General features: G+C 39.6%; 2 protein-coding genes across 2 annotated transcripts; both read left to right on the forward strand.

The window, feature by feature from the left end:
* Positions 1-6,159: 6,159 nt before the first annotated feature.
* Positions 6,160-7,104, forward strand: LOC102415252 (olfactory receptor 6N1-like). The gene has a single exon (XM_044945464.2). The coding sequence runs from the start codon at positions 6,160-6,162 to the stop codon at positions 7,102-7,104; it is 945 nt and encodes a 314-aa protein (XP_044801399.2).
* Positions 7,105-20,741: 13,637 nt separating this feature from the next.
* LOC102415566 (olfactory receptor 6N2-like) lies at positions 20,742-21,686 on the forward strand. Its single transcript, XM_006060346.4, has one exon. The coding sequence runs from the start codon at positions 20,742-20,744 to the stop codon at positions 21,684-21,686; it is 945 nt and encodes a 314-aa protein (XP_006060408.4).
* The last annotated feature ends 4,962 nt before the right edge of the window (positions 21,687-26,648 follow it).

Here is a 26,648-nt window from a genome sequence, read left to right on the forward strand (position 1 = left end):
ACACAATGGGGTGAATGCCTCAGGAACAACTCTTTGCCTCCTTCCTTTTTCCATGTTCATAGCAGTTTATTACTCTAGAAAGAGTGAAATTATATATATAATAACTCTGATTGCAAACTTTGAAGGAGTATCAAAGTTAACATTCTATCACATAGGATGTATGTGTAGTTTATCATGAAAGTAAAGCCCACATGTTTTTAATAATAAAGCAGGGCACTATTAATAATTATCCCGAGCAACAGGCATTAACCAGAACTCACTTGAGCAAACCAGGATGTGTGATTGCACTATGTCACTGTATTCACATTTATTTTAAGAATATACCTACATTATCAAAAATCAAAATAACTCATAAAAAGGTATATAAATCAATAGAAGAATATTTCTCCAATCCAGGTCCATCTGTCCCATGCTATTTCCACTCCCCACAATAGAAAACAACTTTCATGTGTGTTTCCTAAAACTGTGCAGTATTTCCTTACATAAAAACAAGTAAATATGAGTATTCTCATAAGCCCCCTGGAGACCATTTTTGATCACTGTAAAAAGTCCTTGCTCAGTTTGATAAATAGTTCATTGTGTGCTTAATTTACACAGTCCACTGCTGAAGGGCTGATGGGTTCCAGTCTTGCTATTACAATCAGAACTACAAAGAACGACCTTGTGTATATATCATTTCATTTACATATATGCAAGATGAATTCCTAGAAGTGGGATTGCTAGGCACAAGTGACTATGTAGTTTACATAAAGATTGATCAATTTTTCTCCAGATTTATTTCATTATTTTGCTCTCTTATGAGCAAAGTATGAAAAGTCTATTTCCCTGCAGTTGGCTCAATAAAGTGTGCTTAAAACTATCTGGATTTTTGTCAGTCCGAAGGTGATAGAAGTATCTCAATGTAGTTTAAAGTTGCATGCATCATTATGAGTTAAGATGAATATCTTCTCGTGTATTTAAGCATCCTTATTCTTTTATAAATGCTTATGTGGGGATGGATTGCCCACACTCCAAATTAAGCATCTTGAGGAAAGGGATTATGTTTTATTAATTTCATAACTTTGCCCAGTAAGAGGCATGGGAAATAAGAAGCATTTACTAGACATATTTCATGAATAACAGAATCACTGATTTCCCCTCTCCATGCACTATAGTTGCTTTTTGTTAACACTTTTTTCTAACCTTTGGATCACATTTTTTCTTGGAAAACAATATTTCAAGTAAATGTATGCATAATATAGAATATATAGATAGATAAAATTTGAATTACTTATAAAATTATTTTTAAAACAATTTTTCACCTATTCCTTTCTAATAATTTCTTGTAACACAGGCTTTTTTCAAATATTAATAATCATTGTACAATGTTGAAACTTGAAATACTGTTTGTTTTTTTTTCACTTAACACTCTTAACAGATGTTCTTCATTGTCTCCTTTGCTAAATCACGGATCTCTTGACAGAGGTATCACACCTCGTTCTTTTCTTTTGCTCCATTTCTAATACAGGATACATATTAGTTAAGAGAGCATGTTTTGCTGGTGGGGGGGGGGTGACATGTGAGGAAAATAAACAATTTCCTAAACTTGGAATGCTCCAACTTCTATTTTCCCTCTTTGTGCTACCTTTAAGACATATTTCACTCATTTATCTACAATGCTATATATTTTGCATATGTATTTTGTATTGATTTGGGTTTGTGTTTGAACTTCTTATAAACAAGTATTTGTATCATAGTGATTGTTTTCTGAAGGCAAACAAACAGCCTTATATACTGTTTTAGTGCAAGCCATGATGGTATACAATTGAGTACTCCAAAACATGGGGGAAGTCTGTCCCAGAATCTGTCTTATAGATTGATAAATGCAGCTACAAATTAGGAGTGTTTTTGTATTTGGGATTGCAAAGGATGCAGCAATTTCATCAAATGGTAGTTGTAACCATTTATCCTGGAGAAATGCCAGTTGTTTCATTTGAAGTGGAATCTCTACAGAAGGCTAGAAAAGACTGAATGAGATCCTCTACATGCCCAAGCATCAGAAAAAATTTTACTCGAGGATTAATTCTTCCAGTCTTAAGGTTACATTATTTTCTAAAGCAAAACACTCAAAATCAAATATCACATTTTAATGTCATTAAAACAACTCCAGATCTCACAGGAAGATTTTCCTGGCTGATTTGAGGAGTTGAGGAATGAATTCTCTCAAGTTTACATGGTCTATCTGCAAACCTTTCCTGGTTAATGTTCTGATAGCCAATTTAATTTTGTTGTTATTTTTTCTTCTGCTTCTGATTCCTAAATGTAAAACCACATTTACACTGACCTATGATGCAAACCTACTATTCCCCAGTGGATTAATTCTTTCAATCTGTTACTTATGTGACTTTTATATCCAAACAGTCCATGCCTATGTATAATGCCCAATCAAGGTCAGAATTTAAATGAACTGACTGTAGGGCTTTTATGAAGATAATGCAGACAGTAATAAAAAATGACATGACTATGGAAAACTGAATAAGCATTATGTTCAGTTCAGTTCAGTCTTTCAGTCATGTCCGACTCTTGGCGACCCCATGGACTGCAGTATGCCAGACTTCCTTGTATATCACCAACTCCTGGAGCTTGCTCCAACTCATGTCCATTGAGTCAGTGATGCCATTCAACCATCTCATCCTCTATTGTCCCGTTCTCCTCCTGCCTTCAATCTTTCCCAGCATCAGGGTCTTTTTAATGAGTCAGCTCTTTGCATCAGGTGGCCAAAGTATTAGAGCTTCAGTTTTAGCATCAGTCCTTCCAATGAATATTCAGGACGGATTTCCTTTAGGATTGACTGGTTTGATCTCCTTGCAGTCCAAGGGACCCTCAAGAGCCTTCTCCAATGCTATAGTTGAAAAGTGTCAATTCTTTGGTGCTCAGCTTTCCTTATGGTCCAACTCTCACATCTAGATATGACTATTGGAAAAAACAGTATGTAGATGTTCCATTAATTATAATGGTGGTAGTGGTATAAACGACAGCAATGCTGGTGGTTTTGGTGGTTTAGAATGGTGTTTGGTACATAGTAAATATTCAATAATAATAGAATCAATGGATAAATTGATTTCCTACTCCAGGGGCTTTCCTGACCCAGGGGTTGAACCTGCATCTCCTGCACCGCAGGCAGATTCTTTATCACTGAGCCAAAAGGGAAGGTCGTGGTAAAGTTGGTGGTTTAGCCACTAAGTTGTGTCCAACTCTTGTCACCCCATGGGCTGTATCCTGCCAGGCTCCTTTGTCCATGGGATTCTCCAGGCAAGAATACTGGAGTGGGTTGCCATTTCCTTCTCCAGGGAATCTTCCCGACACAGGGATCAAACCCAGGTCTCCTGCGTCGCAGGCAGATTCTTTACCGATTGAGCTACAAGGGAGACTTGTAGTAAGTTTAGCAATGAGCAACTTTGCTGGAGTCCAGCTCCAGCAGCCAGGGATTCAACCTGAAGAGGTGAACGGTGTCGGTGAGTAATGAGACAGCCTCTCAGTTTTCTTGGACTGCCTATTTATTTCAAGTTTAGGATTCTCTTTTACAAAAACAGTAGGTCAGAGGTTTGACATTTTCAGTTCCCCCTCTCCCAGATTTATTATCTCCCTAAATTATTGTTGCTCTTCAAACAGAGTTCCTGCTTCAGTGATTCTCTCGGAATCAGCCTTATATCATCTATTATCTACCTCCTCTAATGTGTCCTATAGTTAACTTGTGATTACACTGTAACTCATGCTACATTCCTCAGTTTACTACTTATCTTCCTAAATCCTGTTTGCCTGTAACACCCTGAGCTCACTATCTGTTAAAAAGGCTTCTAGCTATAGTGTCTCTAAAATTCCTAACTTCTATAAGTTATAGTAAAATATGCTAACTTTACAACATTCCTTAAATCTTTAACTTCTAACTATTTTAATTATTTCTAAGCCCTAAATTCAGTAAACTCCTTTGCCATAAACATTCTCCTCACAAATAGGCTTCAGATAGCAATCCCTCTTATGGCCTCAAGCTACGGCCTATGTGCTCATCCTGGAACACTCTTTTGTAAAAATCCTTAAACAAATGTCAATGATTAACTTTATGAATTATTCTCTGAGCACAGCTGCAGAAGGCTTTGTGCCTTCTCATGCTCCTCTCAAGAACAATAAGCACTTTAATATTCCTTTTCAGTCAACTCAGCCAAGGAAAGGAAAAAAACAAGTCAGAATTACAAGGCCTAACTCCTTCATCCTGGGTCCATGCCTGCAGAATGAGGAGAGGGGTCTGGGGCCGTGCCTCCATTTTGTCAGTAATGCCTAAGGTGGCTCCCGACACAACTTGATGATTTACTCTTCTTAGATCACCTAGCTCTTATTATTGGAGTTGCATGGAAATGAACCTGAGAAATCTCCTTGCAACGCAATTTTTCAGAAGATGAAACTCACTTCTGGGGCACTCAGTGTGCTATTATGTATGTGTGCATAAAATTATGCAAGATGGGTTGTCTCTTTCCATAGAAAGCTATATGGAATTTTTGCAAAGTTTTCAAAGTGGCCTGGAAAAGGCAGTCTCCTTGAGACTTGATCCCAGAGCTCAACAGTCAGGGTTGCAAGGTTTAGAAAAGTCATTTGAGAAATAGTGCTACTCTGCATCACTTTTCTGTGCCCAACAACTTTCCCCCAGAGGAACCTCTATTGAGAGCTCATCATACCCAACAACACCAATGAACACACATTATACATCCCCTGGGAAGCCAGCATTTCCAGGAACATGAGATATAAGTACAGAAGTGTCTTGGGGTAAAAGAATGATGAAGAAAATGCTACAAGTCCTAATTTCATCCAGACAGATAGTAATTTGGGATAGTGTATCAGAGATAAGTCGACCTGAAGAAGAGGATTAGGGGATGAGAAAAAATGCTAGGAACCATGGTGCTGATGTTTCCCACAGCCCAGAAACATTTTCAGTGGTTTTGGGGAACTATAAATTATCTGTGTTGTAAGTTTTAGAAAACATCAGTTCAAACTTTTTTATGTTAGAGAAAAAGAAGTTGCTCAGCCCAAAGTGTACTGCCTGTTAGCAACAGAGTAAGTTCTCAAAGCAGAATCCCTGACTTAGAGGAAGGCCTTTTCTTTTTTTAAATATAATAGGACTTGTTGCTGGGTGTTCTGTCTTCATGGTTTTCCTCTTTGAAAGTTCCTGGCATGTTTCTTATTTGTGGATCATCTTTCAAAGTGAGTTATTATCAGGCACTATGGACCTGAAATTTTGGGAACAGTTCTTAGAAATTTTGCATTTCTTTAACTTCCCATCCTATTTTTTAATCCTTAGAAAAATGTCTATAAACTCTAGAGGGTATTTCTGAAAGAGGCTTCAACACAGCCCTATATGGCTGTTTTTAATCACTAGAAACTATAGGAAAGATGGAGGTAAAGGTTTTCTTCTCTCTCTTATTTTCCTTTATATATACACACACACACTTAAAGTTGAAGTATAGTTGATTTATAATATTGTATTAGTTTCATCCCCCAAAGAATGTGCTGTACAGCAAAGTAATTATATATATATATATATATATATATATATATATATATTCATTTTTAGATTTACATAAAGGTTTATTTACCTTACATGAACGTATATTTCTTAAACTTTGTAATCTTAAGGTACTAAGAGAATTGAACCTCTGCTATATGTATGTGTGCTTCTCTATTTCTTCTTACTGTCTGCACATCTCAGTAAATGACAGTTTAAGTTTGAAGACTGTTGTCTATTTCCTCTGCTCTCTCTACCATCCTTTGGTTTCACTATTTTCAACCAGCAGTTAGGTGTCTCCTGCTTCCTGATGGTGGAGCAAGAAAGAAATTCAGTTTCTGGAGTCATAAGAGCACAATATTATGGTGTAGAAAAGAATAGAACTGGCATGAGGAGCCTTGATTTCTAGTTCCAGTTCTGGAAACAACAGTTTCTGTTGGGTCCCACCATGTGTGCCTTTAGGGCTGCAACTCTTTTATTGCAAAGTGAGGAGCATTGTTTAGATAATATCAAGTTCCTTTAAGGTGCTCAAATTCAGTATTCTTGACACTAGGGACATTTTCTGAATAGAGGAAAAGCCTTGATGTTTATTAATCCTCTGTTTTTACTCCTTGTTCCTAGAAATCATGGACCTTGTCAATCACACATGGACCCAGAGTTTTCTCCTTGCTGGTTTCACTACTCCTGGAGCCCTGAGACCTCTTGCTTTCCTGGGGACACTGAGCATCTATCTCCTCACCCTGGCAGGGAACTTGTTCATCATTGTGCTGGTTCAGGCAGATTCGAGACTGTCCACACCCATGTACTTCCTCATCAGTGTCCTCTCCTTCTTGGAACTCTGGTATGTCAGCACCACAGTGCCCACGCTGCTGCACACCTTGCTCCGTGGGCATTCACCCATCTCACCAACTGTGTGCTTTGTCCAGCTCTATGTCTTCCATTCACTGGGCATGACTGAGTGCTACCTGTTGGGTGTCATGGCACTGGACCGCTACCTTGCCATCTGTCGCCCACTGCACTACCATGCTCTTATGAGCAGACAGGTACAGTTATGGCTAGCAGGGGCCACCTGGGCAGCTGGCTTCTCAGCTGCACTTGTGCCAGCAAGCCTCACAGCTACTCTGCCCTTCTGCTTAAAAGAGGTGGCTCATTACTTCTGTGATCTGGCACCACTAATGAGGCTGGCGTGTGTGGACACAAGGTGGCATAATGGGGTCCATGGGGCAGTGATTGGTGTGGCCACAGGGTGCAATCTTGTGCTCATTTTAGGACTGTATGGGGGTATCCTGAGAGCTGTGCTGAAGCTGCCCTCAGCTGCCAGCCGTGCCAAGGCCTTTTCCACCTGTTCCTCCCACATAACTGTAGTGGTGCTTTTTTATGCTTCTGCCTTCACAGTTTATGTGGGCTCACCTGGGAGTCTCCTTGAGGGCACAGACAAGCATATTGCCTTAGTGTATGCCCTTCTTACCCCTTTTCTCAATCCTATCATCTATACCCTTCGAAACAAGGAGGTGAAGGATGCTATGAAAAGGGTCAGGGTCAGGATACGGACCATTTTGCAGGAAGTTTGACAATCTCTGTTATCATTTTGAGGTTTCTTGGTAACTGTAGGAATGAGTCTCCCAGTTGGTTAGTCAATTGTCTTCCCAGAGTTAAAGTAAATGCCAGGGAAATAAAATCACTCACAGAAGAAGACATAAGCCTGGATTAATCAGAGTTGGAGCATATATATTAATCAGAGTTGGAGCATATCCCAAACAAATGGGAGAGATATGCCACAAAGGAAGAAAAACAAACCAGAAAACATGCAAATGGTTTTTAATTTATGGCTCAGGGAAAGAGTAAGATACTGAGAGAAAGAAAGCAAATTAAAGCCGAGACATGGCACTTTTGTTGAGATAAGATTCCTAGAATAAGATCGAAAAGGTGGAAAACAAAGCTGGCCAAAAATTATAACCTGTGTAAGTTTCAGATGTGAAGCCATGAGCCATAGGCAGAAAACTTATCAAGAACCCAGTAATCTGGGGAGATCATGTGATCAAAGGTATACCACTGGAGAAGACAATGACCCTATTGGGTAGGAGGCTAGAAACTTTAGATAATAATTTACTGTCTAATGGGGAGAGACATGGAGAAGGCAATGACACCCCACTCCAGTACTCTTGCCTGGGTAATCCCATGGACAGAGGGGCCTGGTAGGCTACAGTCCATGGGGTCGCTAAGAGTTGGACACGACTGAGCGACTTTACTTTCACTTTTCACTTTCATGCATTGGAGAAGGAAATGGCAACCCACTCCAGTGTTCTTGCCTGGAGAATCCCAGAAATGGAGGAGCCTGGTGGGCTGCTGTCTATGGGGTCACACAGGGTTGGACACGACTGACGCGACTTAGCAGCAGCAAGGGAGAGACAAAAGTGTTGGAGATGAGAGTGCACTATGAATTCCCTTCTAAAACTGTGGAATATGCCTTAGAGTAATCTGGAGCCATATTCCATAAATACATAAAATAAAAACCAAGCAACAAAGAGACAAACAAAAAGCTTTGCAAGCACACATGTACAGTGTAGAAAGCATACTGAAATAAAAAATAAACACGGGGACCTGTAGCTATGACCTCATTCTCTCCCTTCTCTTTTCCCCCAGCTCCCTTACCACTTTTTCTGCCTAGCAAAATTTGAAAATTATTGCTAAGGTTTAATTTTTGTACTTTGGCAATATGTGAACTGTAGATCTAGCCCCTGCCAAAAGATGTCAGGGTTTTGAGAAAGAGAGGACCAGGATCTTGGTAGAGACTGGGTCACTGTGTGGGATTTAAATACTCCCTCTAGTTTTCATTCTTATGTAACTGCTAAAAAATCAAATCAATTATTTTTGGTATGTCTGTCCTATGCCAGAATAGTGACAGCTGCTTTCAAATGTATTTTTAATTTAATCTTCATAAGATCTTTTGAAGAAGAAAGACTCATCTCATTACCTACATGATGACACTAGAAAGATTACCACACTTGCTGTCAAGAGACATGGATTTAACCCCAGATCCACTTCAGTGGGCTGCATGAACTTAGCAAGACTTCCTCAGTTGGACTCTTTGCCAGATGTCAATAAGGAGCTAATGACTGCTTATATTCCTTCCTGCTTAGCAAGTTTTGAGTCTGTGATTGCAACATATCTTAAAGAAAGCAGGATCTGGACCAGACTCAGATGGTAAGATCTGAAAATCCAGAACAGAGAGAGAAAAGTAATGGTCCAAATCCAAGTTTTGCTGTTTTTGACTGTCATCCTGATCTCAGGAGGCCTCCACCTGCGATGATTGAAGCAGGATTTCTGTCTCCTGCCAGAGCTTGAGGCCTATGGCAGTGACAGTGCTGAATCCTAGCCACCAGGCCACCAGGGACAAGTGAGTGGCCAGTGACAAAGCCCTGGCCCATCAGCTGTGTAGAAATGAATTTCCACATAGAGATGAAAAGTTGTGAAACAAACTGTTTATTAGGAAGAAAAAACATATGTATGGATAGACACACAGGCGGGGTCAGAGATTCTCACCCTTTTAGTAGTTTAAACCACTTCACATGGGGCATGTCTTTCAGGTTTCCTCTGGCCATCATCTTGCTTTTCCTGATTCTGAGTTTATATTTGGTTTATGTCAGGGTCCTCCCATGTGTGCACGTGCATCTCTTAGCTAAGATAGATTCTATCAAAGATGTCTATGGGTAGACTGACATCACCTACTATGGGGTTGTTCCTCTCTCCCTTTTTGACCGTAAAGGAGATTTTCTGCTTGTGTGTAGTAAGGAAGATCTCCTTGACTTCGAGAATAAGGAATATGTGGCCTTTTATCTCTTATCATAGAAGGGCTTAACTTCTCCTATCCACTGCTATTTTGAGTATCTGTCCATAGGGAACAAACTTCAGCTGTACAGCCTGAGGCCCATCTATCTTGCCTCAACCCTGTCAGAAAAGAAAGTAAATTCTCTCTGATCTTAATTTTTTCTTCCTTAAAACATTCTGTAACAAAGAGTCCTAAAGTTTAAATAAAATAACACATGCTAAGTGTTCAATTCATGTTAGCTTTATTATCCCAGAGGCAGAGCAATGTAGTAGTTAGAACGTGAACTTTGATGCCTGCCTTCCTGGGTTGAAACATTAATTCTACCACTTAATTGCTTTGTGACCTTAAGCAATGCACGCAACTTTTCCTGTGTCTCGATTTCCTGTTCTGTAAAGTGAGGACATAGTAAAATCCTAAATACCATATAAATGTTAATTATTACTACTTCAAAGATTTTCCACTTACATTTCTGCAGTGGGAATTTCATTCCTTGAGAATACCTAGTTTCACACATATCTCACGTTTTCATTATGTGTAGAATCATTAGAATTGATAATTCCCCAAGTGAAGCATTTTCTTTTGAAGTGTCCAAGTCAACTTTCTATAGCCTCAGGAGTCCTGGCTTTCATGAAGTCTATGCTCTTCCCCCAAATACAAAATGCAGTACTCCATTCTGCTGAGCTACTAAGTCTACTTCTTTTGAATTCTGATCCTTTCTCTCCTCTCATAACTTGTTTCATTTAGAAGCTCTTTATGCAGGAATGGTTGTGGGCACTCCCTGCGGAGGCAGCACCAAAAATGGCTGGAAACTGCTTTCCCTAGCAATGACTTGGGTCATGTTAATTAACAGTGGATCTATATTGTGTGTTGAGCCTAGGGGTTTATAACCCAGTTTCAGAGACATCAGTTATTAACAACTCAATGCAGCACCATTGATTTCTAACACAGTGCTTGGTATTCATTCTTTTAATGAATGAACTCTCAAATGTTAAATTAGTGTGATAGAAATTTAATTGCTCCTTTTACAACTCTGGGACTCCCTGGTGGCTCAGATGGTAAAGAATCTGCCTGGAATGCATGACAGGACAGCCAGGTTTGATCGTTGGGTCAAGAAGAAACCATGCGGAGGGAATGGCCACCCACTGAAGTAGTCTTGCCTGGAGAATTTCATAAACAGAGGACTCTGGCAGATTACAGTCCATGAGGATGCAAAGAGTGAGACGTGACTGAGTGAATAATTTTACAAGTCTAGCAGGAGATAGTCTCTTTCTTAGATTTTTCTTAGCTTCAAACTCCCTTAGCCTTTAGTTTATAATCTTTCTGCTCTTGTAACCTCCTCAGGTCTTTCTCTTTAGAATATAAAGTTTAGATAATCCTTAGTGCAGAGTTTCCCAACTGGTATAAATAATGGGATGTCGAGTAACTGACTCCCTACCCCTCACACATGACTTTCAAATGTTCATGCAGGGCCTGAGGGAACTAGAGTCCCTGGACTAGTTGCCTCTATGGAAAACAGCCTTTCTATAAGAGTTGACTCATTGGAAAAGACTCTGATGCTGGGAGGGATTAGGGGCAGGAGGAGAAGGGGACGATAGAGGATGAGATGGCTGGATTACATCACTGACTTGATGGACGTGAGTCTGAGTGAACTCTGGGAGTTGGTGATGGATAGGGAGGCCTGGCGTGCTTCGATTCATGGGGTCGCCAAGAGTCGGACACGACTGAGTGCCTGAACTGAACTGAACTGAACTGAAGTGTTCCTTGGACAGCAAGGAGACCAAGCTATTGCAGGAAGGGGGACCTCTTCCAGGGCCCGAAACTGGGCTCTTGTCTAACACTTGGAAATGAATTGTCTGAGGAGACACATGTGCTGACAAAGCAAGATATTTTATTGGGAAAGGGCACCAGGGTGGAGAGCAGTAGGGTAAGGGAACCCAGGAGAACAGCTCTGTCACATGGCTCACAGTCTTGGGTTTTATGGTGATGGGATTAGTTTCTGGGTTGTCCTTAGCCAATCATTCTGACTCAGAGTCCTTCCTGGTGGTGCATGCCTGGTTCAGCCAAGATGGATGCCAGACAGAAGGATTCTTGGAGGTGGTTGGACATGTGGTGTCTCCTTTTGACCTGTCCTGAACTCTTCCGGTTGGTGGTGGCTTATTAGTTTTTTGTTCCTTACCAGGACCTCCTGTCATAAAACAATTCATGCAAATGATTACTATGGTGCCTGGCCAGGGTGGGTGGTTTCAGTCAGTGTGATTCCCCTAACAAAACCAGTCAATCCTAAAGGAGATTAACCTTAAATATTCATTGGAAGGACTGATGCTGAAGCTGAAGCTCCAATATTTTGGCTACCTGATGTGAAGAGTTGACTCATTGGAAAAGACCCTGATGCTGGGAAAGATTGAGGGCAAAAAGAGAAGGGGACAACAAAGGATGAGATGGTTGGATGGTATCACTGACTCAATGGATATGAGTTTGAGCAAACTCAGGGAAATAGTGAAGGACAGAGAAGCTTGGTGTGCTGCAGATCATGGGGTTGCAAAGAGTTGGACATGACTTAGGGACTGAGCAACAACAACAAAATATTCTCTGCAAGTGTTATCACTTTTTATATATGCTAAGATCCAAAAAAGATGCCCTTTTCATTATAGGGGACTGACTGGAATGCAAAAGTAGGAAGTCAAGAAACACCTGGAGTAACAGGTAAATTTGGCCTTGGACTACAGAAAGAAGCAGGGCAAAGGCTAACAGAGTTTTGCCAAGGGAACACACTGGTCATAGCAAACACCCTCTTCCAACAACACAAGAGAAAACTCTACACATGGACATCACCAGATGGTCAACACCAAAATCAGATTGATTGTATTCTTTGTAGCCAAAGATGGAGAAGCTCTATACAGTCAGCAAAAACAAGACTGGGATCTGACAGTGGCTCAGATCATGAACTCCTTATTGCCAAATTCAGGCTTAAGTTGAAGAAAGTGGGGGAAAACCACTAGACCATTCAGGAATGACCTAAATCAAATCCCTTATGACTATACAGTGGAAGTGAGAAATAGATTTAAGGGACTATATCTGATAGACAGAGTGCCTGATGAACTAGGGATGGAGGTTCATGAAACTGTACAGGAGACAGGGATCAAGACCATCCCAAGAAAAAGAAATGCAAAAAAGCAAAATGGCTCTCTGAGGAGGTCTTGCAAATAGCTGTGAAAAGAAGAGAAGTGAAAAGCAAAGGAGAAAAGGAAAGATATACCCATTTGAATGCAGAGTTCCAAAGAATAGCAAGAAGAGATAAGAAAGCCTTCCTCAGGGATCAATGCAAGAAATAGAGGAAGACAACAGAATGGGAAATACTAGAGATCTCTTCAAGAAAATGAGAGATACCAAGGGAACACTTCATGCAAAGATGGGCTCAATAAAGGACAGAAATGGTATGGACCTAACAGAAGCAGAAGATATTAAGAAGAGGTGGCAAGGTTCTTTGTATACACAGAAGAACTGTACGAAAAAGATCTTCATGACCCAGAAAATCATGGTGGTGTGATCACTCACACTCACCTAGAGACAGACATCGTGGAATGTGAAGTCAAGTGGGCTTTAGGAGGCATCACTATGAACAAAGCTAGTGGAGGTGATGGAATTCCAGTTGAGCCATTTCAAATCCTAAAAGATGATGCTGTGAAAGTGCTGCACTCAATACGTCAGAAAATTTGGAAAACTCAGCAGTGGCCACAGGACTAGAAAAGGTCAGTTTTCATTCCAATCCCCAAAAAAGGCAATGCCAAAAAAATGCTCAAACTGCCACACAATTGCACTCATCTCACATGCTAGTAAAGCAATGGTCAAAATTCTCCAAGCCAGGCTTCAGCAATACGTGAACTGTGAACTTCCAGATGTTCAAGCTGGTTTTAGAAAAGGCAGAGGAACCAGAGATCAAATGCCAACATCTGCTGAATCATTAAAAAAGCAAGAGAGTTCCAGAAAAATATCTATTTCTGCTTTATTGACTATGCCAATGCCTATGACTGTGTGGATCACAAAAAATTGTGGAAAATTCTGAAAGAGATGGGAATATCAGACCACCTGACCTGCCTCTTGAGAAACCTGTATGCAGATCAGAAAGCAACAGTTAGAACTAGACATGGAACAACAGATTGGTTCCAAATCGGGAAAGGAGTACGTCAAGGCTGCATATTGTCACCCTGCTTATTTAACTTATATGCAGAGTACATCATGAGAATCACTGAGCTGGAGGAAGCACAAGCTGGAATCAAGATTGCCAGGAGAAATATCAATAGCCTCAGATATGCAGATGACACTGCCCTTATGGCAGAAAGTGAAGAACTAAAGAGCCTCTTGATGAAAGTGAAAGAGGAGAGTGAAAAAATTGGCTTAAACTCAACATTCAGAAAACAAAGATCATGGCATCCGGTCCCATCACTTTGTGGCAAATAGATGGGGAAACAGTGGAAACTGTGGCTGGCTTTATTTTTGGGGGCTCCAAAATCACTACAGATGGTGACTGCAGCCATGAAATTAAAAGACACTTACTCCTTGGAAGGAAAATTATGACCAACCTAGATAGCATATTAAAAAGCAGGAACATTACTTTGTCAACAGAAGTCCGTCTAGTCAAGGCTATGGTTTTTCCAGTGGTCATGTATAGATGTGAGAGTTGGACTATAAAGAAAGGTGAGCAAAGAAGAAATGATGCTTTTGAACTGTGATGTTGGAGAAGACTCTTGAGAGTCCCTTGGACTGAAAGGAGATCCAACCAGTGCATCCTAAAGGAGATCAGTCCTGGCTATTCATTGGAAGGACTGATGTTGAAGCTGAAGCTCCAATACTTTGGCCACGTGATGCAAAGAGCTGACTCATTTGAAAAGACCCTGATGCTGGGAAAGATTGAAGGCAGGAGGAGAAGTGGATGACAGAGGATGAGACGGTTGGATGGCATCACCAACTCAAAGGACATGAGTTTGAGTGAACTCTGGGAGTTGGTGATGGACAGGGAGGCCTGGAGTGCTGTGGTTTATGGGGTCACAAAGAGTCGGACAGGACTGAGTGACTGAACTGAACTGAAGATGTGAAAAATATGTTAGAGAAGCAGCACCTTATTGTGTGACATATTGGGGTAAGTGCTCATGTTAAGGGATTTCCAGGTGGCTCAGTGGTAAAGAATCTGTCTGCCAATGTAGAAGACATAGGACACCTAGGAGACTCAGTTTTGATCCCTATTTTGAGAAGATCCTCCAGAGCAGGAAATAGCAATCCACTCCAGTATTCTTGCCAGGAAAATCCCATGGACAGTGGGATGGACCACAGTCCATGGAGTCACAAAGAGTCTGACACGACTGAGCAAACACGCATGCACGCTCAAGTTAAGGCTCAATTTTGGCCACTTGTCCCCTGGTAACATGTGGATAATGACTAGCAGGAGAGACAATGAGAAGAAGCCAGAACTGAAATATATTATAAACAGACCATTCACTCTGTCTTTCATTAAGGCTAACATTCTACCCTGCAGAGTGCTATACAGTTCATCATCCAAGTGCAAATGTATTAGGAGTGTGTCAATAATGAGACACTGGGCTTAATAAACCACAGTTATCTGTGGCAAACAAGGACAAAAGCCCACAGAACACTACTGAACTGACATTTCTTTTTTCTTAAATGTAATTTCTTTTTTAAAAATGCAGTTTCTTTGCTTCAACAAGTAATACACCTAAAGGATTCAAAATCAAAACCATCTAAAAGTATTTACATAGAGAAATCTTGCTACTCCAGTTTCCCAACCTCTCTGCTCCTTCCTGGTTTTCAACCAACCCTGATAGAAGATCACTTTTAATGTTTCCTGATTGATTACAATGCTTCTATTTGGAAACCTCAGAAGATAAGAATATTTTATAATCCACCTTTCTTAAGCATAAGGCCCCATACTATATTTGTTCTATCTTTGCTTTTATCTTTTTCCCATCGCCTTGTAAGAGTGCTTTAAAAAAAAGAAAAAAGCTCCATAGTATTCCACTGTGATTTTAACTTGACTAATCCTGTATTGAAGGACTCTTGGGTTGCTTCAGTCTTTGGGTATTAAATACACAACTGGAATGAATAACCTCGTGTATGAATTATTTCGTATATGGGCATACAAATTTCTAGGAATGGGATTCTTGGGTCATAGTGCAAATGCACATATTATTTGAGTAAATATTTTTAAATTTGGTCTAAAGGGATTATGCCATTTAGTTTTCCCAAAAAGCAGTGGATGAAAGCATGTTTTCACACAGCACCTTTTATAAAGTACATATTCAAACTTTTGGACATTTGTAAATATATTTGAGAAACAGTATTTTTTTTTTTAGTTTTATGTTTTAAATTTATCTCATTGTGTATGAGGTTGCATTTTTTTCTTGTATTTGAAAAACCTATTTTTTTATATATTAGTAAGTGACCAATTTGAGGGTCTGTCTCTGATGGCGCTTGTGAAGAACTAGCCTGCCATTGCAGGAGACTTAAGAGATGTGGGTTAAATCATTGGGTCAGGAAGATCCCCTGGAGGAGGGCATGACAACCCACTTCAGTATTCCTGCCTGGAGAATCCTATGGACAGAGGAGCCTCATGGGCTATGGTCCAGAGGATCACAAAGAGTTGGACACAACTGAAGTGACTTAGCACTCATGCGCTCCCAAGTGAAAAGAAAAAGTGAAAGTGTTACTTGTTCAGTTGTGTCTGACTCTTTGGAACCCCATGAAATGTAGCCAGCCAGGCTCCTTTGTCCATGGGATTCTCCATTTCCTTCTCCAGGATATCTTCCCAACTCAGGGCTTGATCATGGGTGCCCTGCATTGCAGGTGGTTTCTTTATCATCTGAGCCACCAGGAAAACTCTGCAGTAAGCACTCTAAGGGAAAGGACTGTGTTTTATGCATCTCATTTTCCCAGTTCCTAGCATAAGGCCAGCTCATAAAAAGTGTTTGAAAGATGTATTAACTAAATAAACAAATGAGTGACTGTGATTTCCCATATTTCTCCCATTATTTTAGCTATACTTGATATGTTTCTAACCTCTCAATCATGCTTTTTAAAATGTATTACGTAGAAATATAGCATATAAAATGTTTAGATGAATTTTAAAATCACTTATAATAACATTGCTTTAAAAATTATTTATTCATTTTTAACTTCTAATAAATATACACTTTTTCAAATATTATAATGATATTGTGAGTTTTATAACACACTACAGCTTACTTTTTTCAATTTTTTTACTTAAATCTTAAGTTTATATAACTGTAAATGTCATCTTCCACCCCCCGCATATTATGAATTATCTGATGGAGGTGTGAGGTATCATTTTTTCTCTTGTTCCATTTCTTATTTTATTTATTTTGTCCACACAGCATGTGTGGATTTTAGTTTTCTGACCAGGGATGAAACTCACACCCTCTGCATTGGAAGTGCAGAGTCTTAACTACTGGACCACCAGTAAAGTCCCTCTTGTTCCATTTCTGATACAGAATAATTGTTAGGTTAGTGCATGCATGCTAAGTTGCTTCAGTTGTGTCCAACCCTTTGCAACCCTATGGACCATAGGCCACCAGGCTCCTCTGTCCATGGGATTCTTTAGGCATGAAGAAAACTAGGGTGGGTTGCCATGCCCTCCTCCAGGGGATCTTTCTGATCCAGGGATCAAACCCATGTCTCGTGCAATGGCTGGTAGGGTTCTTTACCACTAGTGACACCTGGGATCCCAATTGTTAGGTAAGCACCCTCTACTGAGAAGGGATGATGCAAAAGAAGAAGAAACAACTTTCTTGGTTAGGCAAGGCTTATATTTGAAAACTTCTAATTCTTTAGCATATATCTCTCATTTCTGTACTCCTGACCCTAAATAGTCTCTATGATTCCTATGCTCCAGTATTTATATCACATTCAGTTCAGTTCAGTCACTCAGTAGTGTCCGACTCGTTGCAACCCCATGAACCGCAGCATGCCAGGCCTCTCTGTCCATCACCAACTCCCAGAGTTTACCCAAACTCATGTCCTTTGAGTCAGTGATGCCATCCAACCATCTCATCCTCTGTGGTCCCCTTCTCTTCCTGCCCTCAATCTTTCCCAACATTAGGGTCTTTTCAAATGAGTCAGCTCTTCGCATCAGGTGGCCAAAGTATTGGAGCTTCAGCTTCAACATCAGTCCTTCCAATGAACACTTCCAATGTTCTCCTTTAGGATGGACTGGTTGGATCTCCTTGCAGTCCAAGGGACTCTCAAGAGTCTTCTCCAACACCACAGTTCAAAAGCATCAATCCTTCTGTGCTCAGCTTCCTCTATAGTCCAACTCTCACATCCATACATGACTACTGGAAAAATCATAGCCTTGACTAGACTTTGTTGACAAAGTAATGTCTCTGCTTTTGAATATGCTATCTAGGTTGGTCATAACTTTCCTTCCAAGGAGTAAGCGTCTTTTAATTTCATGACTGCAATCACCATCTGAAGTGATTTTGGAGCCCCCCAAAATAAAGTCAGCCACTGTTTCTACTGTTTCCCAATCTTTTTGCCATGAAGTGATGGGACTGGATGCCATGATCTTAGTTTTCTGAATGTTGAGCTTTAAGCCAACTTTTTCACTCTCCTCTTTCACTTTGATAGCCTTCTAATATAGTCAGTCAATGCCAAGGCATTTAGATATGCATCTGGACACTACAAATGAATAAGGAAGTCTGTTTTGAAGACCTTATAAAGGCCTTATAAAGAGAGAATACAGGAATATCATTGTGATGTGAATATATAGAGAACTAAAAATAAGTAATACAGTGGCTACTCTAAATATAGCATAATCTGGTGTTTGAGGATTCTAGATAAATGGCTAATTTCTACAGCTCAATGAAATAAGAATGGAAACAAAGAGCCTTTGGTGTTTAGGACTGGGGAGGTTGCAGTAATTTGGTGAAAGGGCAGTGGCAACTATCCATCCTGGAGAAAGGTCAGGTATTTCAGGTGAAGTGGGATGTAGACTCAGTGTTGGTTAAGATTGAAGGAAGCCCTCTGATTTCCAAATACTTGAGGGTATTTTTTTTTTTTTTCCTCAAAGAGACTCTGTGAATCCTGCAGGTACATTATTAAACTTAGACACAAATATGTTTTTCTTTCATTCAAAAATCTCCAGCTCCCACAGAAGTTTTTGAATCTCAGAAAATTCAGTGACTTCCTTCATTTTAGTGTTGATATACTAGTTAATCTTTTATGGTTACCTCTCTCTCTTAAATTAGGAAGTAAATTGTCCTTAAATTTGATTCTGAAAAAAAGTACATTTGGATGTATGAATGATTCAAATGCATTACTTTCAGCAGTGCTTTTATTCTATTATTTTTTGGATTCCACATCCACCCAAGAACATGCACCACAGGCCGTGCTCACCTGAGGTTACATCTCCAATGTTGAGGCTGTGGCTATAGATAAAATGGATCATAGCAAAATGAATAAGCATCAAGAGGATAATGGTGCTGATAAAAGTAATAGTAATAATACCAGTAAAGGAAACTTTGAACAGTACAGTTAGAACAGAATTTTAGATATTTAATAAACAATGGTTGAATCAGTGAATAAACAGTAGGGGACTTGATGAAGGTAGAGATGGTGGTGGGATCAATGGAAGTGGAGATGTTCAGCACAGAAGTGATGGTGGTGCCCACGCTGACTGTGTTTATATGGTGATGCAGGTGGTGGTAGTCAGAAAAAGAGCTGGATGAGAAATCTTCAAGAAATTAAAAACAAAAACTCACTTCTTTTAAGATGCTCAAAGTGTGACTCTCAATGTGTACACATGTTTATACAAGGTGAATTGTTTCTTCTTAGAGAAAGCTATATGGAAGTTGCAGAAAATTCTAGTGGTCCAGAGGACACAAGGTTTTTGAGACAGGATTCCAGAGTCCTATGGTCAGGGTTGTAAAGTTGAAAAAGTCATTTGAGAAACAGTGCTACTCTGCATTGCTTTCCTGCGCCCAACATTCTGCCCCAGGGGGACCCCTACTAAGAGCTAGTCAAACCCAGCAACCCCAGGGAGGACAGCAAGGAGCCCCTGGGAAGCCAGCATTTCCAGGAACACAAGACATAAATAAGGAAGTGTTTGGAGGTAAAAAAGGCACTGAAAAAGAAGCTATAAGACTTAATGCCATCCAAGCAGTCAGGTAATGGTCAGGGACAATGTAGCAGAGATGAGAAGTACTCAAGAAGAGGACTGAGAGAGGGCTTTGACCGTTCCTAGGTGAAGCTTGTTATATGTGTGGGAAGAAAACTCTTGGGACCTTAGTGTATAGCTCCTATCTCCACCCTCATCCCCAAAACATTTTTCAGTAGCTTTAGAGAACCATAGACTACCATGGCTGTAAGGGACTTACAGGTACCTATTTAAACTTCTTCATTCTAGACAAGAGCAAGTTGAGGCAAAGAAAGGAGAAATGTATCATACAGTAATTGTCTTCCAATAATTGTATTTTGTTCTGTACTTCTCAAAATTGTACAATTATAATCTTTGATAATTTAAAAAAGAAAAAAATAGGAGAAATGGCCAGGCTCAATATCCATTTAGTGGCCAAGCACATTTAGAAAGCTGATTACAAGAGAATGTGTTTTATCTTATACTATAGCCCCTCTACACCAACATCGTAGGGTCTGGACCATATCAATTTACACACACACCTCTTACAGACTTCCCAGTACATAATTGTATTTGAGAATCCTTCCTGAAAATGAACTGTGCTTACTCATTGTTTCCTCATCTGGCCTGATAGCTCTTATAGTTGAGGAACTCTCCAGAGTATTCACATTTCTTTCTTCTTCCTCTTCTTCCTCATTCGGTCCACATTGAGAACATTTCTGAATTCCAGAAAGGCTCCCTGAAGGAAGCTAGTGGTCACATTTTAGAAAGTATTTGTCACCTTTTCCCACAGTTAACAACTGAGTTTGGATACAGAGGAAACGGTACAGGTGAATGTCTTAAAGAATCGTGAGACCTTTCATTTGGACTAAAAGCAGATGAACATGAAAATTTCTTATCTCTTCTATTTCCTGAACGGATATGCAGGAGAATATCCTGGGGCCCCTGACTCTGGTAACACAGTCTATACAAACAAAAAGTCCTGGACTGAGATTCAGGACACCTGGACTCCACTCCAGTTCTGTCAACAACAGACTGAGATATTGTGCAAATCACTTCTGCCTTCTGGGCTTCAACTGTCTTTTAAAAAGTAAGGTTTGACAATGCATAAGTTATTTTCAGGGTTATATGTTCAATATTATTGGTTCTGGAAAGATTTCTCAAGAAGACTCTTGAAGTAGTTAATCTTCTATCTTCACTTCTTGCTTTTAGGAGCTATGGACCTTGTCAATCACACATGGACCCAGAGTTTTCTCCTTGCTGGTTTCACTACTCCTGGAGCCCTGCGACCTCTTGCTTTCTTGGGGACACTGTGCATCTATCTCCTCACCCTGGCAGGGAACTTGTTCATCATTGTGCTGGTTCAGGCAGATTCCAGGCTGTCCACACCCATGTACTTCTTCATCAGTGGCCTCTCCTTCTTGGAACTCTGGTATGTCAGCACCACAGTGCCCACGCTGCTGCACACCTTGCTCCGTGGGCATTCACCCATCTCACCAACTGTGTGCTTTGTCCAGCTCTATGTCTTCCATTCACTGGGCATGACTGAGTGCTACCTGTTGGGTGTCATGGCACTGGACCGCTACCTTGCCATCTGTCGCCCACTGCACTACCATGCTCTTATGAGCAGACAGGTACAGTTATGGCTAGCAGGGGCCACCTGGGTGGCTGGCTTCTCAGCTGCACTTGTGCCAGCAAGCCTCACAGCTACTCTGCCCTTCTGCTTAAAAGAGGTGGCTCATTACTTCTGTGACCTGGCACCACTAATGAGGCTGGCGTGTGTGGACACAGGTTGGCATGCTCAAGTCCACATTGCAGTGATTGGCATTATCAATGCTTGCAACCTTGTGCTCATTTTAGGACTGTATGGGGGTATCCTAAGAGCTGTGCTGAAGCTACCCTCAGCTGCCAGCCGTGCCAAGGCCTTTTCCACCTGTTCCTCCCATGTAACTGTAGTGGTGCTATTCTTTGCCTCTGCTTTCATTGTCTATGTGGGGCCACCTGAGAGTCGCCCTGAAGGCACTGACAAACTTCTTGCCTTGGTGTATACTTTTCTGACCCCTTTTCTCAACCCCATCATTTACACTTTTCGTAACAAAGAAGTGAGAGAGGCTGTCAGGAGAATCACCCAAAGCATTAGGGCTATGATGAAGAGACCCTGAGGATCAAGCCATAGGCCCTTCATTTAGTAAGGGTAGGCTTTAGCTGGTTAGTCAATCAACTAATTAATTTGTCAAATATACTACATATATCAATTTAAATGTATTGAGCATTATATCAGGACAAATTGGGAAATTTGTAAAGGTGGAAAATATGGCGTCTGAACTCATACCTATCTAATATGGGTGAAAGATCACATAAATTGAAAACAATCAAATAATAAGGATGTAAATTCCAGGGTAGATTTAAAGCTCAGAGAGATAAATGTGTTTTTAAGAATTTAGAAAACAAACTAACTGTGAGACTTTTCTCAAGACGAAATTTTTGGAGAGCCATTGATAAAGTGGTAAAGAAGGTTGTGTGCTCAGTCGTATTTGACTTTTTGCAATCCCATGGATCAAGTTTATTTTGAGATTTTCCTCAAGTCTCAGATTTCGGGATCCTAATACCCTGGGCACTGATTTGGTAGTTTTCTGAAAGTTCTCTTCAAATCAGACATGAAACTGTAGTATCCCCCTTGGAGATTCCTTGTATCTGGATAACATGGTCATAAATATACTGAAAATGTAAGAAGAAAATTCATTTAAAAAATAATTCTTCTGGACAGCATTTTTTGAAATGACTGAGTATACAATTTAAGAGCTTCCTGTATTTGCCTAATGATGTTGAAATACTTTATTTCTATCGCAAGGTTAACTTTTTTTTTTTTTTAACTTATTTTACTGGGAGAAGATGTGTATAGAGTGACATACAGACTATATTTCCCATAGAATAATTCTCCTATATCTATAGAACATGGCTGACATGGGACTTAACAAGGATTTCTCTGGTCAGCCTTTCTGCTAGAGGCCTCTTGCTATCTCTTCTCTCGTCTCTCCAGAAGTAGGAATGGGCTCCCAGCTTCCCAGAACCATCCCATGCTCTTGCCCAGTTCCATAACCTCTTCCACAAATATACCATTTATACCTGAATATTTGGTATTCATTTTCTCATCAAATCTCTCATAGAGGCAAAATGGATGAATGTCCTTCCAAAGTCATTTAGTAAGTCAATTAAAGAAAAAAAGAGTTAACTTTACTGAGTAAGAAGAATGAATAGCATCTTTTAAAAGAGAGGGTCTGAGTCTTCACCTTCCCTATCATTCCTTTCAGCTATGGATTTTTCATATTCTGTATGAAACTAAGAATCAGACTGTGTATGACTTATCACTTAAATGTAGGCTTACTAGAGGAAATCTTTTCACGCGTGATTTATATGAGCTAGCAGAGTTAGTTTTGGAAAGGTATTTTTTTCCCTACAGTCATAAAGTTCTAAAAATAAGAAATTATAGGTAATTCCTTTAGTTCTTTGATTCAGTGAACAAAGCAGTAAACTTTTTTAAGCTTCCCCAAACACAGAATTATTGATTAATTGTGAGAGAAATGAAGCTCGACGCATCACCTGGAATCTTCTCAGGTAAAACCTTAACCATAGATTTGGAGTTTTAATTTTAATGAGACTGTGCATCAGAGAACTTTCAGAAACTTTGAGTCTGGGATGTAACAATTTGTATTTCAGCAAGCCTCAAGGCAATGTGAAGCCAATTCAAGTCTGAGAGCCATTTATCTAATCTGATTGGTGAGACTGATAGAGGAATTAGGCACGTGTAGCCCAGTCATCTGTTCCTCTTCTTGGGAACCAACTTGCCCGGTTTGTCTTTCTGCTCTCTGCCATGGAGGAGGGCTGCGGCTTTCAGCGTTTGTGGGAATCAGGAGGGGAAACTGTCAGGAAAGCTAACACACCCACTATCATAGTAAAATGTTTGAAAACCCTCTCCTGAGTAAATATTTACCAGGCAGATATGGTGAAGGAACATAGAATACAGATGGACTTTAAGTGCAAGTCAAATTAAACAAATGTTAAGCTATAATATAATGCCCACTGAAAATGTATATTTTTTGTTCTGGAGATTGAGTGTACAGCATGGCGACCATCAATGATACTGTAGTGTATGCTTGAAATTTACTAAGAGGGCAGGGTAGTTCTTAAGAGTTCTATTTAAAGAAAGAGAAAGGAAGGGAGGAAAGGAGGGAAGGAAGAAAGAAAGAAAAATCATTAGAGTGTGAGGTAATGAATATTTTAATTAGTTTGATTATGGTGATCACAGTGGATACCTATAGCAAAAGATCAAGCTGTATACCTTAAAATATATAGTTTCTATTTGTCAGTTGTATGTCAATAAAACTAAAAAATAAATAAATATAAGTCTTGACACAGTTAAGAGAATTAATATTATGTTGATTAGTTTCTAAATCATGATGTAATCAAATTAGTAATAAATAAATGACAAATTTAAAATATCCTTATGTTTGATATTAAAAAACACTTCTAAACAATTTATAAATCTAAGAGTATACTATAAGGGAAAGTAGAAAACATTTAGCCTTGAACAATAATAAAAATTATAATTTTGAAACTAATGGGATAAAGCTAAATTATTTCTTAGAGAGAAATTCATAGCTTTAAATGTTTACACCATAAAAAAAAATTGTGCAAAATTGATTAGTGAAGCAAGCATCCAAATTTTAGGCACTTGGAGAAATAATATTAGGAAGAGAAAACAAAGAAAGTAGAAGGGAGAAAAATATAAATATGGAACAGAAATTAACAATAAAAATTAGTATATAGCAAAGGAGATCTATAAATCAAAGAGTTGGTTCTAAAACAAAAGTAAACCCTTGACAAGACTAACAAAGAATAAAAGTGGAAAGGAGTAAAAATAAGAAATATTAAAAATAAAAATTTGATACAAATACAGGTTTAAACTACAAAATTTAAAGTGATAATAAGATGATGGTGTTAAGTGGTAAAGAAGCCACCTGCCAATGCAGAAGATGTAAGAGATGTAGGTTCTATCCCTGGGTTGGGAAGTTCCACTGAAAGAGTGCACGGCCATCCACTTTAGTATTCTTGCTTAGAGAATCCCATGTACAGAGGATCCTGGCAGGTACAGTCCATGGAGCTCACAGTCAGACACAACTGAAGCAACTGAGCACAGCATATTAACAACATACAGTCAACAATTAAAATTTTAATTAGCTAGATTCATTTTCTGAAAACTGAAATTACTAGTATCAACTTCAGAAGGGCTTCCTTGGGCTCAGTGGTAAAGAATCTGCACGCAATGCAGGAGATGCAGGAGACACAGTAGATGTGGGTGATCCCTGGGTCTGGAAGATCCCCTGGAGAAGGGCATGTCAACCCACTCCAGTATTCTAGCCTGGAGAATTCCATGGACAGAGAAGCCTGGCAGGCTACAGTCCATAGGGTCACAAAGAGTCAGACAGGACTAAAGTGACTGAGCACACACAACTTCAGAAGCAGTAGGAAATCTTAGTAATATTGAATTAGAAGTTAAAATATTACTAGAAAGAAAACACTGGGCCAAGATGGCTTAATAGGCAAATTCCTCCAAATACTGAAGAGAAAGGTAATTTCTTTCTTTTTTTTTTTTTATAGAACTTATTCAGAAAGCAGATACACTGGAAGTACAACTTAACACATTTTAGAAATCTTGGTGGATGCTAATACTGAAATAAATAAAACCACTACATAAAGAAAAGAATCAGAGGCCAGTCTCACTCATTAACATCAATGCAAAATTTGCCATCTGAAAAGTCCTAAGCCACATTTCAATAATTATCAAGTAATGACTGAATTTGGTTTAATCTCAGAAATGAAAGATTAATCTAACATTTGAAAAGTGCATAATATAATTGATAATATTAACTGTTTAAAAAAGAAAACCCATGATTATCTCTTGATCAAGAATAAACACCATTAATGATTCATAATTTAAAATAAGAAACAATAATAAAATTACAAATGAAAATAGCTTCCTTATTATTATAAAGGGCACTTTTAAAAATCATACAGCAGAACTAATAGTAATGTATGAAAACATTTCTTTTAAGATAAAGGACAAAACAAAATTAATGAGTAATACAACTTCTCAGTTCAGTTCAGTTCAGTTGCTCAGTCATGTCTGACTCTTTGCGACCCCATGAACTGCAGCAGGCTAGGCCTCCCTGTCCATCACCAACTCCCGGAGTCCACCCAAACCCATGTCCATTGAGTCAGTGATGCCATCCAACAATTTCATCCTCTGTGGTCCCCTTCTGCTCCTGCCTTTAATCTTTCCCAGCATCAGGGTTTTTTTGAATGAATCAGCTCTTTGCATAAGGTGGCCAAAATATTGGAGTTTCAGCTTCAACATCAGTCCTACCAATGAAAACCCAGGACTGATCTCCTTTAGGATGGACTGGTTGGATCCCCTTGCAGTCCAAGGGATTCTCAAGAATCTTCTCCAACACCATACATAGTTCAAAAGCATAGATTCTTCAGCGCTCAGCTTCCTTTATAGTCCAAATCTCACATCCATACATGACCACTGGAAAAACCATAGCCTTGACTAGACAGACCTTTGTTGACAAAGTAATGTCTCTGCTTTTTAATATACTGTCTAGGTTGGTCATAACTTTCCTTCCAAGGAGTAAGCATCTTTTCATTTCATGGCTGCAATTACCATCTGCAGTGATTTTGGAGCCCCCCAAAATAAAGTCAGCCACTGTTTCCACTGTTTCCCCATATGTTTGCCATGTGATGGGACCAGATGCCGTGATCTTCGTTTTCTGAATGTTGAGCTTTAAGCCAACTTTCTCACTCTCCTCTTTCACTTTCATCAAGAGGCTTTTTAGTTCCTCTTCACTTTCTGCCATAAGGGTGGTGTCATCTGCATATCTGAGGTTATGGATATTTCTCCTGGTAATCTTGATTCCAGCTTGTGCTTCCTTCAGCCCAGCATTTCTCATGATGTATTCTGCATGTAACTTCGAATCTACCTTTTGTAGGTAGTCCTGGCTACTATAGCAAATAAGCAGAAAGAATAAGAAATTAAAAGTACAAGCACTGGATAAAACTTGAAT

Source organism: Bubalus bubalis, chromosome 6 (genome assembly GCF_019923935.1).
Source record: "Bubalus bubalis isolate 160015118507 breed Murrah chromosome 6, NDDB_SH_1, whole genome shotgun sequence".
Lineage (NCBI taxonomy): Eukaryota > Metazoa > Chordata > Mammalia > Artiodactyla > Bovidae > Bubalus > Bubalus bubalis.

Coding starts and splice junctions, on each gene's coding strand:
- LOC102415566 (XM_006060346.4), top strand. CDS start 20,742: ATGGACCTTGTCAATCACACATGGACCCAGAGTTTTCTCCTTGCTGGT.
- LOC102415252 (XM_044945464.2), top strand. CDS start 6,160: ATGGACCTTGTCAATCACACATGGACCCAGAGTTTTCTCCTTGCTGGT.